Source organism: Bos mutus, chromosome 24 (genome assembly GCF_027580195.1).
Source record: "Bos mutus isolate GX-2022 chromosome 24, NWIPB_WYAK_1.1, whole genome shotgun sequence".
Taxonomy (NCBI): Eukaryota; Metazoa; Chordata; class Mammalia; order Artiodactyla; family Bovidae; genus Bos; species Bos mutus.
Window position 1 is genome coordinate 41,928,548 of NC_091640.1, and position 14,566 is coordinate 41,943,113.

A 14,566-nucleotide genomic window follows, 5' to 3' on the forward strand; every position below is an offset into this window, starting at 1 on the left:
TTTAAAGCATTATGTCAACAGAAAGATGCATGCCTGAGTTTTAAAAGTTTGGAACCCAGCCATCAGCCGTCCTATTGGCGTCTTGGGGTGGCCTGTGCAGTCCTGGTCACCCTGGCTCTGACACCCTGTCTGATTCCTTTGAAAGTTTAGGTCTGATGTGTAAGTGACCTAGGGGCTTCCCAGGTGGTGCTAGTTATGAAGAACCTGCCTGCCAACTCAGGAGAAGGAAGAGACACCGATTCGACCCCTGGGTTGGGAAAATCCCCCGGAGGAGGGCATGGCAACCACTCCAGTATTCTTGCCTGCAGTATCCCACGGACAGAGGAACCCTGCTGGCTACAGTCCATGGGGTCTCACAGAGTCAGACACAACTGAAGCAGGTTAGCACACAACGCAGCACAACCTATTAGGGAAAAGACTCTGACCAAGAATAGATATGGATACAGATGTACGTGTGTGTGTGTGTGTGACTGAGTCACTGTGCTGTACACCTGAGACTAACGATGAATGACATTTTAAATCAACTATGCTCAATTAATAAAAGAAAAGAATTGGTTTTATGCTGGTGGCTCCTTGGTAGCTGACAGTACGTCCCCCTCCCATTGGGGCAAGACCTAGCAGATGTGTCTTTAGGAAGAATGACTCTCTTATGGGTGGTGAACCTGGAAAGCAGTAGTAAAGGCCCTCCTCATGGGTCTAAGAAGTGGACTTCCTTAAAAAGACATTTACATCTGTCGGGGAGTTGATTTACCTGGTGAGAGCCTGTAGGGTTTTCACGGGACTCGGAAAACTGTGCTCTGACCCTCCAGCCTGCTGTGTGACCCTCAGGGAAGCCACACAGCCTCCTTTCCTGCAGACTCGGGGCTGGATGGGCTGTAACAACGTCCTGTCATTTCAGGAAGCGGACCCAACTTCCTTCCAAGGGCGTCGAGTCCCCCGGAAGTCACGGGGCCGAGGAGAAGGGGTGAGCAGCCTGTGCCTCCCAGCCCTCCTCTTGTTCCTCGGATGCCTTTATCCACCCAGGAGTTGCTGCTTCAGAGCTTTGCAATTTCCTGTGGGACAGGCATGATCCGGGGCGTTTTCCTCCTGCCTCTGTGTGTGTGTGTGTGACTGTCTGAAAGAGGTCCTGCAGGAAAAGGAAGTCACCCAGCTCAGTGATTCATGACAACTGCCCTGCATCCTGCTCTGCCATCATCTGCCATCCGCGGGCAGGGCCTTCCCCTGGTGGCCGGCAGGGGAATGGCAGGCCCGGGAGCAGGCAATCCCCAAGTTGTCACAAAACCTCTGAGCCCACAAGATGATTTTGTCATCGTTCAGTCACTCAGTTGTGTCCGACTCTTTGGAATTCCATGGACTGCAGCACTCCAGGCTTTCCTGTCCTTCACTGTCTCCCGGAGTTTGCTCGAACTCATGTCCGTTGAGTTGGTGATGCCATCCAACCATCTTGCCCTCTGTTGTCCCCTTCTCCTCCTGCCTTCAGTCTTTCCCAGCATCAGGGTCTTTTCTAACGAGTCAGCTCTTGGCAGCTGAAACCCTTGGGCAGAGCAAGTAAATGGGCTGCGAAACGTGCCCCCTGGAGCAGAGTCCTGCCCATGAGAATGCCCTCTCGGGCCAGAGCCCTGGATGCCAGCCGCTCTCTTAGAGGACAAGGGCTCTGCTGCTGGGGGGAGGCTATCAAGGGGCCATTGTCCCAGCTGGGTACGGGGGAGGCCTGGGTGCAGCCCAGTTCTTCCTGTTCAGAGTGGCTGGGGCTGCGAGGACTGCAGGGTGGTAGGGGTCTGCTCTTTCACAGGGACTTTAAGCTCAGCTCAGATGGGAAGGACGGGGCTGTGCTTTGGGAACACTGAGAAGCGTTAGCTGGAGTCCTTCCTGGGGATGCAGCTGGAAATAGCAGTCGCATCGATCTGGAGTCCGAGGAGCTGGTGTTTCCTTCCTGTCGTCACCTCTTTGAACTCTGCACATCGACCCAGGGCTGCAAAGATGTAGCGTCTAGTGCGGCTTTTTCCCGGGGCTTAGAGCCAGTGCAGGCCACATGCTCTGGGAGGTGACACCTTCTGGACAATGACCTTCTGATGAGGATCCCAAGCCCGAGGCCCTCCCGCCCCGGGTTTGTTAGGATTGTCCTGAGTGCGGGAGCGAGAGGGCACGCCCATAATTCAGATGCCAATGGTGTTTCAAATCTCATTTCATGTTTCAGTGTCTGGAGAAAAACACCTTTCTCTGAGCTTCAGCATTTTCTCCTTGATCTGCGGGCTTTTAACGTGAAGCTTTGAAGAGAAGCTCATCACTGTCTTTTCCTTCTTGGGCTAGGTGTGTCTCTTTCCCCTCTCACTTCTCTGTCTCGAGGTTCTGCAGTCCTCCCAGAGCAGATTGGCGTCCTGGATCTCCTCGCCGTGCGGCCACTCTCAAAGGGCAGCGGGAGCAGGAGCTTTGTTCTCCTTTGTCCTGCTTCCTGGGCAATCTCTGGACTTCACCTTGCCAACTCTCCCTTTGAAGTTTCCATTTTTGTCATCATGTTTTTAGTATCTGAGGGTCCGTCTTACTTTCTGAATGATCTTCTAAAAATGCATCCTCTACTTTTCTGTGGGTGTAGATCTCCGGTATTTCTTAGATGAGTATTTCTTTTTAAAAGATTGAAATACATCCCCAGGGACTTCCCTGGTGGTCCAGTGGTTAGGGGTGCACGCTTCCAATGCAGGGGGCACGGGTTTGATCCCTGGGCAGGGAACTAAAACCCCGGCATGCTGCGTGGCTTGGCCAAAAGAAAAAAATAAATAAAAGGAGAATGTTTAAAAAAATAAAATGCCTCCCCAAAGCTCTGTTTGCACACAGGGGCTGGTGGGTGGGGGCACACGTGGCCTCTAGTTGGGGGACTCCACGTGTTCATAGCTGGGTCTGCAAGTGGGGAGACACACTTGCCTCTTCCATCTGGGCTTCAACAGGGTGGGGCAGGGTTGGGTGAGTAGCTCCCCCGGCCCCAACCCAAGCTGTGTGCAGGGTCGTGAGCCAGCCTGTTTCTGACACAGGTTTTCTGGAGTCAGCCTCCAGCATCCTCCAGCATCCTCCCAGAACATCTGTCCTCTAAACCTGTGGCTGGGGCGCCTAGGTGTGATTCTCTGCAGTCTTGCCTCTGGTTCCGATATTCTGATTCTAGCACCGCCTCCAGCTCTTGGTACCTGCAGGGAATGTGGGTGGGACTGACTTGCTCCCCCTGCTGCAGGCCCTTAGGCTCCGGCTCCTTCTTTCACAGTGACCCCACCCTCCCTCCCCCAACTGTTCCTCTCTGTCCTCACTTGTCTGATGGTTGTCTCTTCTCCCATTTCTTTGACCTTGTGAATGTGTTTTTTTTTAATTCCTTAAACCATTTGACAAGGGATTTGGAAAGGACTGGAGGAAAATGCACGTGGGACTTCCCAGGTGGCACTAGTGGTAAAGAACCCACCTGCCAATGCAGGAGACTAAGAAACGCGGGTTCGATTCCTGAGTCTGGATGATCCCCTGGAGGAAGAAATAGCAACCACTCCAGTATTCTTGCCTGGACCTGACTGTAGCCTGGCTGGCTACAGTCAGGTCGCAAAGAGTCAGACACGACTGAGCAACTTAGCATGCACACACAGAGAAAAATGCATGTGTCTGTTTCCAGTGAGTGAGTGGACCCCTTTCCTAACAGCTTTATAGAATTATTTAACAGAGAAAGAGCTGTACAATTGAGCAAAACTGGAGGTTCTTATGCAGCCATCAGATTCTAGAGAGAAAATGATAAACATGCAATAATTAGAATTTATCGTTCTTATAGGATGATACCTAGAAAAATAGATTACGTCTTTTTAGAGTGCTAAATGTTTGAATAAAATCAGTTTCTACCAAAACAAAGTGATATGTTGCCATACTTCTTAGATCCCTCCCCAAATTTCCAAGTTTCTGGAAGCACGTGTATTGAAACATGTCAGTTCTAGGTTAATTATTGTGTATAGATGGCAGATGTTTCTGAAATTTACTTTTAGCATACTTCTTTTATGAAGGCAATACAACTTCACTGTCAGAATTTCTGGTATGAAATAGAAGAAAATATCCCACTTCCCCCCAGCTGGAAGTAAGCTCCTCTGTGCTGGGTTCTGTTTATACTGGGTCAGAATCCGCCCCCATGGTCTTCATGGCTGTATTCTCGTCCTCTTCCAGGACACTGGCGTGGGGAAGTCCAGCATCGTGTGTCGATTTGTCCAGGATCACTTTGACCACAACATCAGCCCGACCATTGGGTAAGTTCTCATCTGTTCTTCCGATCCACCTTTCTTCCTTTCTAAGTACCCAGAGAGGTCACAGTGTCTGAGCCTTCGGGGGTGTTCGTCCCGGCCAGGGAGACTCAGTCCCGACTGTGAAGACTTGGACACAACTCAGGGACTTGGGCGGTGTGTCCGGTCTTCCTGTCCCTGCAGTCCCCTCCACCCTGCGCCAGCCGCCCTCACTGCTGCCTCGGGTTGTTTCCTTGATCTCCAAGTGCGTTATTCTGCAGATCACGCCGACTTTATTTCCAGATGGAAGTCGAGATCTGGGACGATCTGGGACGAAGGTCTTGCTTGAACCTGCCTGCCAGGAAACCTGGGAACGCGTCCACTCACAGCAGAGCCGTCTGCACGGCTCGTGGGCAGATTGATTTTCCTTTCCTGGCTTAATCCAGTGTCGGCTTCTCTGTTCCAATGCTTGGGAGGGGGAGGGGAAGACTGCCCTCCTACCCTCTGCCCTGCCCAGACCCCCAGACCCCAGCCTTGGGACGTGAGAGCACTTCCTGTTCACTTTCTCCTTGCTTCGGATGCCTTTACCAGATGTGCTTCTGCTGTGCTGTTTCGTAGGTGGTTAATTTTTCACCATCTTAGTACTTGGCCCAGTGTGTTTTTCTCCACAAAGACAGCATGCTCTCTGCAGAGAGCAAGGTTTGGTTTTCCTCAGCAGGGAAACAACGAGTGTATCAATTTGGGGAACTGGGTAGGATGGATGAGGACAGGGCAACGGCCTCCATCAGCCTTGAGTGGAGAAGATTCACGGCAGGGCACACGGCAAGCTTCTGACTCACAGCCATCGAGTCCACTGGGAGTCCACCGCCTCCCACGGTGATCACTGCCTTGGGAAAGACCTCAGACTCTGAAAGGGCATCATTTCTGCACCGAAAGTTCATCCTTGTCACCCGATGACTCATGAGAAACCCTGACTGCTATTCAAGCAGATTGTCAACATCATGAACAGACGTGTGCACCTCTCTTTCTAGTTTGACCTTTACAAGGACATCATGTTTCTTCTCTGCCAGATTCTGCTTCCCGCAGGTAGTGAAGCCAGTTCAGCATTGCTCACCCCCATTGCTCGGGAAGCAAAGACGCCTGAGAGTCTGAAGTTGAAAGCTAGCAAGGAGGCTGGAAAAAAAAAAAACAAAAACCCAACCAAAAGAACAACGGTTGTCAGTCTTCATTTCAAACAGTAATCGTCTTTCTCCTAGTGGCAGGAAATCAGGAACAGAGAGAGGTGTCTGCACATATAGGTATGTGTGTGTGTGTGCATGCTCAGCCGTGTCCAGCTGTTTGCGACCTCATGGACTGTAGCCCGCCAGGCTCCTCTGTCCATGGGATTCTGCAGGCAAGAATCCTGGAGTGTGTTGCCATGCCCTCCTCCAGGGGATCTTCCTGACTCAGGGATCAAACCTGCATCTCTAGCATCTCCTGCATTAGCAGGCAGATTCTTTACCAGTTGAGCCACCAGGGAAGCCCCACATATAGGTGAATACATGCATATCTGTGGTATGATATGCATTGCTACTTTCACTAGAGCTGTTCCTCGAGGGCTCACTGTATACCAACGGGGACTTCACAGCTGTCATTTCCTCATTTGACCCTGAAGCTGCCCATAGATCACGCAGGGTGGATTTGGGGCCTATTTCACAGATGAGCAAATTGAGGGACTGTGACCATCATCCCCCAGGGTGGCCATGAGGCTCTGTCTTCTCTCCTGACTGTGCCATCAGATTTTTTCTTGACCAGGGTCAAGTGTTGGGGGCCAGAGTGAGGTACTCCGCCCGTGACAAAGGTCATGAGGAAGGAGGCTCGACATACGCAAAGGCGGGATCGAGCCTCAGGAGTCCCCCTGGAAATCCTCGAGCGTCTACCCCCATAACCAGAGCCTGCCTACTTTACTACTTTGTGCTCTCACCTACATCTCTGACTTTACGGGGGGCTGTCCCCTACCACCTCTTTCGGAGAAGGAGTTAACCTAGAGCTCCAGTTAATAATAATTCCTGGGCGTGATAAGAGCGTTTTAACCTACAAACTCCTCTGAAGGTTCTCTAGCCTGCCTGACAGGCTTGTCTGGCCACATGTGATTGCTCACAGCCTCCCAACTGTGAGAGGCACGAGATGCTTTAAACCTTCTAAAAACAGGTTCCTTAGAAAAGTTAGAAAACTATTAGTATAAGTATAATGGGCTAATTAGAAATTGTGTTGGTGAAGGGTTTTTCATTTGTTGAGCCAATGTTTGTTGCTAAGTCTCCATATCCCCTGCCCTTACACACATTAATGAATATATAGAAGGAATAAGTATTAACCTTTGATATTAATCACGTTAGACCTTAGGCTAAGTAAATTCTTTCCTTAACTAAAACCCACTACACCCTCACCCTGTAGGAATGTAACTATATTTGGGTGGCGTCTGTTTTGAGAATAATCACCCCTGGAGAAATAAGTGTCCTGGTTGACTGACCGCTGTCACAAGGAGAGGGTCGTAAATTGTCAGCAGGCCCCCCTGGCCAGAAGATGATGTAACACCCCTAAGACCTCTGTATACATTTGTATGAAGCACCTGACTTTGATAAAAGTCAGGACTGCTGACCCCGCGTGACTTTTGCATAACATCTCAGTGTATAAAAACAGACTCTGGAAAATAAAGAATTGGGATCAGTTTCTCGAAATACTGGTCTCCCCATGTCGCTCTCTCTCTCACTCTGGTTGAGTCTCCATCTGGAGCGCGGAACCCACCATGCTTACTAATTATGCCTGGGCTTCTAAGATCCGACCGGGGAGGCCTCAGTGTCTCCTCTCCTTCGGGAGAACGGAAGGACGCCTGCGGCCTACGTAAGTGGTGCAAACTTCTTGTCTTGAAGTTTTATTGGTCCCCCGCGTAAACCAAGCTACTCAGCCTCTTTTCTCCACTGAATTTTCCTACTGAGCTATCCTTATTCTATTACTCTTTATATCTCTAATTAATATCTAATTGAAGCTATCGTATCCTGATCCTCGCCGACGCCGTCTCTCCTTCGAATACCCTGGATCAGCCGGGGCTGGTCCCCGGCAGTCAAGGCCGTTTCAGGTCTCAGGCTTACCTCCGTCTTATCTGTAAAGTGAAAAGTGTAGTCTGGGTATATTTTTTTCCCCTAGCTCATAAAAGTCTTAAGATTTTAAAGGCATGAACTTAGTTTTCTAAACCTGAGAACTTTTTGTGAGCAGAGTTGCTGCGTTATTTATCCCATTGCCTAGAATATATTGAAGAATGAATGAAAATCTGATTTGTTGTTTAGTTGCTAAGTGACTTGTTTAGTTGGTAAGTGACTTGTTGTTTAGTCGCTAGGTCGTGTCTGATTTTCTGCGACCCCATGGACTGTAGCCTGCCAGGCTCCTCTGTCCTTGGGATTTCCCAGGCAAGAATATTGGAGTGGATTGCCAATTCTTTCTCCAGAAGATCTTCCTGACCCAGGATTGAACTTGCATCTGCTGCATTGGCAGGCAGATTCTTTTCTACTTTACCACCGAGCCACCTGAGAAAATCTGACTTACATCAATGTAAAAACAAAAATAAGCATCAAGACAAAATGTTGATATCGCTGTCTACATACAATTTTAAAAAGCATTTTTGGAAAATGTTCCATAAGCCAAGTTAAAGGGCGAAGGTTAAACTGGAAAAAAAAATTTTTTTAATACACTGTTACAAAAAGTTGGTATAAAATAGTCAAAAAGGACACAAGAAGCGGGATGACCATCCCTGCTAAAAAGTAGGCAAAGGTCATGAACTAAAGATTCACAAAAGGAAAACAACTGAAGAGAAAATACTAAAATGATGTCAGACTTACGACAACCATGACAAAAATCAGAAATGAAATACCATTTCCTGTGTGTCATCCTGGAGCAGATTCGAGAGGCTCTTGTTTGCGGAAAAAATCATCTCATACATTTAAGCGGGTGTAGAGGTAGGTACAAGCTACCATTTGGTGAGCATAGCAATGTGGAGAATATATGCTTCTAAGAAGTCCAAAGAATAGTTGTACAAGGACACAAAGATTCAGGTTCAAGGATATTCATTTAACCATTGTCATAATAGTGAAAAATAGGGGACCATGACATGGTGTGTAATATGCAGTCACCAGGTAATGATGCTGATCTGTAGGCACAGAAATAGAAAGATGTCCATGATATATCAAGTGCAGGAGATACAAAATCTGTGTACCATCGACTTGGGGGATAAAAGTTGTGTCAACACCATTTGGAAGACAGTATCAACTTATTAGCAGTGATTATGACTGGGTAGTGAAATTACAACTGATTTTATGTTCCTCCTTTATATTCATTAAAAAATTTTTTTAATGAAGTACTAATTTTTAATAAAGTACTAATATTGCTTTTATAATGAGAAAAGTCATCAAGAGATTTTGATTTTTGGAGTATATTTGCTCTGACGAATAAGCTGGGACGTACAGTTTAAGAACTCTTAAAGAAATGAAATGTCATGCGGCAGATGTGATTTTGATAATGTTAGGTTATATCACTTAGAAAAATGCTTAGAATTTCCATCTAGTGCAATTGCGTGTTAATAATAATCTGACTATTCACCGTGGTGTTCAGTACATTGTGGGGACAGTCATGGGACCTACAGGGACGAATATCTTCCTCCCTGGAACTTCTGTGGTCTGCCCTTAGTCTCAGGGAAGAGTAGAAATTGAGGAAATCTTACCAGGCTGAGCACTGAGTGGTGGCAGGGCTGGCTCTTGCTGGACTGTGAGGGCCCTTGGGGTCTGTGAGAGTGAGGGAAGACATCCTGATGCTTACCCCTGCAAACTCCAGTCTGCATCCTGAGAAGAACAAGAGGAGGACACCTTTATTGTCCCTAGAAAGTAAATTTGGTTCAGTGATCATATCTGACATATAGTCTAAATTTTCATTTTGCCAGTTTCATTTGTTCTCAAAACTTTGGAGTACTTTTCCCACTAATCCAGGGTCCAGTCAAGTTCCATACAGTGCATTTGGTGGGTTTGTCTCTTTCCTCTCTCTTAATCTAGATTCTAAAACAACCCCCCCACCACACCCCGGTCTTTGGTTTTGTTCACTTTTCAGGACATTGACTTGCTCCAAGCATTTGGGCCCATCATCTGTTAGAATGTTGCCTATTCCAGATTTACTGGATTGCATCCTCACGATTAAATTCACACTAAACATTTTTTGGCAGGAACTCTGCACAGGTGAACAGGTGATGCGTGTACTGACCACACCACGTCAGGAGGCTCCTTGTGCCTGCTTCTCGCACAGTCAGAGGCTTGTGTTGTTTAATGAATGGGAAACTTTATCACACAGGAAAAAAAAAAAACTAAGGCTACTCAACATTCCTTGTGTTGGACTTTTACATCTTTTCTGAGCACTGAGAAAAAGCTTAAGAGGAACTATGCAAAAAAAAAGTATCAAGTGTTTCATTATCTACTGAGAGTTTCAAATCCTCCCTTTTTCATGGAGAAAACAAGTATTTGTTCATCTACCCATCTTTATCCCTGCATTTGCACAAGCAGGATGAGGGTGAGACACAGTATTCTAAAGGTTGCTGTCAGTGCTGGGGTCAAAGAGCAGGGAGTATGCACCACTGTTTACACCTCTGCAAGGCCCACACTCTCATGTGCCCGGATACAGCTGCTGTTTTCACTCTTAATTGTGGTGATGATACATTTTTAAAATCTTAAGTTTTTTTTTCCCTGATTTCAAGCATCTAATGTCTTAGGACTGTTGAAGATAAGTGTTTTGAAACACAGTGTTCTGAATACACTTTTTGCCTCCCCCCGCCCAAGTCCCTTGTTGGACTAACAGAAGAGGCGGGATTTCTTCTTTGGGGTGACAGGTCCCCTTTCCTCTCCATGGACCCTAGAGGAGAGCCTATTGGGTCCTGCCAAGGCCCCGCCATCACCTGTTGGAAACAGAGTCTTCGTGAAGATCGCGGGGGTGATCGGTAATGTGCCAATGTTGCTTCTCTTTTTCAGGGCGTCTTTTATGATCGGTAATGTGCCAATGTTGCTTCTCTTTTTCAGGGCGTCTTTTATGACCAAAACTGTGCCTTGTGGAAATGAACTTCACAAGTTCCTCATCTGGGACACTGCTGGTCAGGAACGGGTAAGGACACGCTGCTGCTGGCTTCCTGGGGAAACGCTGCCAAACAGCACTGGTTTCTTTGTATCTGGCAAGACTTGGTGACTAGTGATAGAAACCCAGCTTCAAATGAGTTAAGCACAAAAGGAAACACGCTCTTTAGGCATGAGGAACGGGAAGGGGCTGAATCCCATCCCTGCCAATGTGCCCGTCAAAGCTGCACGACTCTATTCCATTTTCTTTGCTTGCTGACCTTGAAATTGACTTCTTTTTAGGCTGACCCCCTGGCTCAGCAACCCCAAAAATAGAGCAGCTCTTCCCAGGCAGGAGGCTCCTCCTCTACCTGGTCTGAGCTGTGTGCTCAGGGGATGTGGCGCCCCTGCTGGCGGGGCCAGGGAGTGCACTTGCCCCAGGAGGTGGCTGTGCTCAGTTCCACCCGAGCTCCATGGCCTGGGAGCTGGACAGGCTTTGTTTCCTGAAGTCTGGGTTCCCATCCTGGGAAACGAGGGAATGGGTCCTGGGTTACCAGGAATAATGGATGATGGCTGTCTTATTCCTGTTGTTGTTCAGAGCCTAAGTTGTGTCCAGCTCTTTGTGATCCCCCCTGCACTGCAGCATTCCAGGCTTCCCTGTCCTTCACTATCTCCTCGCATCTCTTATTCCTAATTCTTTTTAGTTCCTGAAAATGTTTATGGAGAAGATAACTCCAGAAGCTCCATCTCTAGATTTTAAAAGGTGAAACAATAGATACCCACAGACTGTCTCGAGCAGGGGAGCAGGGAATGTAATAACTAGGGCATATGTTATCAGAGTTGAGAGGAGTGGCCTTGATGGGTGAACACAGGGCTCACCAGTACCTTCTCTTAACCAATCAAAACTGGCCCCAGAGCTGGTTATCGCAGAGTAAGACAGGTTGAACTTGCCCTGGTCTGTTCCCAGCTCAGATGTTGCCGTCTCTTCCCACCCCACTTAGAATGTTAGCACTTCCTCACTCCCCACCCCAGCTCGCTCCCTTTTGCTCCACAGCCCTTGCTATGTGTGTTCAGGTGCTCAGGTGTGTCCCCTGGACACAACTTTGCGACCCCATAGACTCCTCTGTCAGTCTCCTCTGTCCATGGGATTTCCCAGACAAGCATCCTGAAGTGGGTTGCCATTTCCTTCTCCAGAGGATCTTCCCAATCCAGGGACTGAACCCATGCCTCCTGCATTGGGAGGCGAGTTCTTTAACCACTGCGCTACCAGGGAAGCCCACAGCCTTCACCAACCTCTAATATGCCCCTCAGTTCGCTCGTCGATTCTGTCAACCGTCTCCCTCTCACAGGAGAATCCAGGACTCAGGATAATCCATCGTTTTCATTATCAGCTCCTCACACACCAAGTGTGTGTTTATACGAATTTCATTTTCTATAAACCCCCTCTTAAAATGAACATTCCAGTGTTTGTAGATGAAGCTGTCTCAGAGGTTTCCTTTCCTTTAATGAGGACGAATCTTCTGGCCTCAAATGCTACCCTTGTTAGAACATCTGCTACTTCGCTGTGGAATCGAGAACTCAGATTAGCACACAGGAAGCTGCTACCTGGGGCCCCTCTTTCTCTCTGACCATGGGCCATACCCACTCCCAAAATTAGGGGGCTGGAGTCCAAGGGAAGTGATAGTGTAGGGGTCTCTTCTCTATGTCCCTGTGTGTTCTCTGTAGCGATCAGCTAGATTTCTGTTTTTGGAGTTGGGGGTTGTTCCTTAAGCAAAGAGGTTTTCTTCTTCCCCATGTTACTTTTGCTCATGAAATAGTTGCTTATGCAGCTGCTTTTTAAAAACTAATTTTATTTACTTGTTTCTGGCTGTGCGGTGTTCCTTGCTGTGTGCAGGGGCTTTTCTCTAGTTGCAGTGAGCAGGGGCACTCTCTAGTTTGTGGCGCACTGGCATCTTATTGCAGTGGCTTCTCACTGCAGCTCCTAGGCTCTGGAGCACAGGCTCTGTAGTTATGGCCCACAGGCTTAGTTGCTCTGCGGCATGTGGGATCTTCCCGGACCAGGGATCGTAGCTGTGTCTCCTGCATTGGCAGGCAGATTCTTTACCACTGAGCCACCAGGGAAGCCCCTGCAGCAGCTCTTCCAGAGTGTCGTAAGTCTGTTTTACACGGAGAGGCAGCGTTGCGGCTCTTTCTGGCGCTGCATGTCCTCTAGGCTGTGCCCCGGTCTTGTGCTCAGTGCTTACTGCGTGCTTACTACACTAATGCGTGTAGCCCACTCACGGCGCTCAGCTGGGACTGTCTTGATCGCCATCCACAGGGGAGGTCACCCCGGCTCAGAGAGGTTGAGTAACCTGGTCAAGACCACACAGCCAAGAAGGTATAAAGCAGAACTCTGAATTGAGCAGTCTGGGTCCTGGGATTGATAGTTCTGTATTGATGGGAAAAAAGCACACAAAACCGCACAATTAAAATGATCCAAAATCCCACGGCCCAGGTATTATTTCTATTGTTGACATTAGGTGGCCATTCTCCAGATAGCTGACTGTGTGTGTGTGGGATAATTTCTTATCAATAGGATCCTGATTCTTTATAACCTGCTGTTTTCACTTGTGTTGAAGTGTCCCTAGAGGGAGATTTCTGTGTGATGAAGCAGGGTTCTTGACATTGACTTACCTAGTCTAATAGTCATGAGATCAATTACTTTGGGTGAAATTTGACTCTAATGTGACTATCAGAGTTTGGAGTCTGGCCCACTTAGCATCTCAAAGCAAAAGCACCGTAACATTTCTTTCATAGGCCTGTATTTTTAATTATTCTAATTGCTTTTCTAAAATGTATCTCTCAGGTTGTAGATACCTGTGACTATATCACTGTGTCTATAATTTGAAAAGCATAAGCCTCATATTAGGGCTTCTTCTTGTACTCCAGGGAAGGGAGCTTGGGTTTGGGTGGTCATTTCAGGTGAATCCAGGTTTGTGGATCGTGAGTGGACAGAGTCCGCCTGACCTCGTGGTCACAGATCCCTCTGGCGTGCTCCCCCCAGGCTGACCTTGCCTCGTCCCTCCATGCAGCCTGCTCTCGCTCCAGTGATGGCAATTTTTCAGTCGTTTTGGCAGCTTCATGCTGGACTTAATCGTGCTTGTAATGACGTTGCCTCATGTTTGAGCTAAAAATAAACTCCCTGCTGTTGCTGGTGCGGATTGCAATTGGTTCTCTCATTAATCGCTGGAGTCCAGTGCATTTTATTTTCCCTCCTTATCGTTGTAGAAATCTACTGCTCTTCTCCTTAGTTTTTACAATGCTAAACCCAGTCTCTTTGGATTTATGAGTTGACCGTATCAAGACAGATATAACTGCTCAGCGCGGTGCTTTGCATGTGACGACTCCTCAAAACTGGACCATGTCTGAGTCTGCCTGGCACACAGAGCGCTCCTGTCAATGTCCTACTTACTGTGGTGCTGTGTCTACAATAGATGTGGCACAGATTTGTACTCTCCAAGGATGACTTTTCCCTCTGAGCACTGAAGATGTAAAAGGATCCTGGTCTCCTGTTCTTGTAGAAGAGTGCATTCACTCTTTTTTGTTTGTTGTATATTTTATTTAAGTGTAGTTGATATACAATGTCGTGTTAATTTCTGCTGTATAGCAAAGTGGCTCAGTTATACACACACACATATGTATTCTTTCCATATTCTTTTCCATTATGGTTTATCATAGGATATTGAATATAGTTCCCTGTGCTGTAGAGTAGGACCTTGTTTATCCATCCTGTGTGAAATAGCTTGCATCTGCTAATCCCAGACTCCCAGTCCATCGTCTGTCTTCAGCCCTCTGTCCCTCTTGGTAACTACAAGTCTGTGCTCTGTGTCTGTGAGTTTGTTTCATAAATAAGCTTATTGGTGTCATGTTTTAGATTTCACATATAAGTAATATCATGTGATATTTGTCTTTCTCTGTCTGACTTACTTCACTTAGTATAATAATCTCTAGGTTCATCCACATAGCTGTTGTTTCATTCTTTTTTATGTCTGAGTAATATCCCACAGTTTGTAAGTACCGCATTTTCTTTATCTGTTCCTCTGTTGATGGACACTTAGGTTGTTACCACATCTTGGCTGTTGTGAATAGTGATGCTATGAACATAGGGGTGCATGTATCTTTTCCAACTAGCGTTTCTTCTGTGTATAAGAGTGCATTCATTCTTGACATGTTGTCTTT

General features: G+C 47.4%; 1 protein-coding gene across 1 annotated transcript in view; it reads left to right on the plus strand.

Annotated features, from left to right (window-relative positions):
• RAB31 (RAB31, member RAS oncogene family) overlaps positions 1-14,566 on the plus strand; it is an 83,255-nt gene that overhangs the window by 25,935 nt on the left and 42,754 nt on the right. The window contains exons 2-3 of the mRNA XM_070361846.1: positions 4,180-4,259; positions 10,319-10,400. Coding sequence (XP_070217947.1) covers positions 4,180-4,259; positions 10,319-10,400 — 162 coding nt within the window. The remainder of the gene's footprint in view (positions 1-4,179; positions 4,260-10,318; positions 10,401-14,566) is intronic.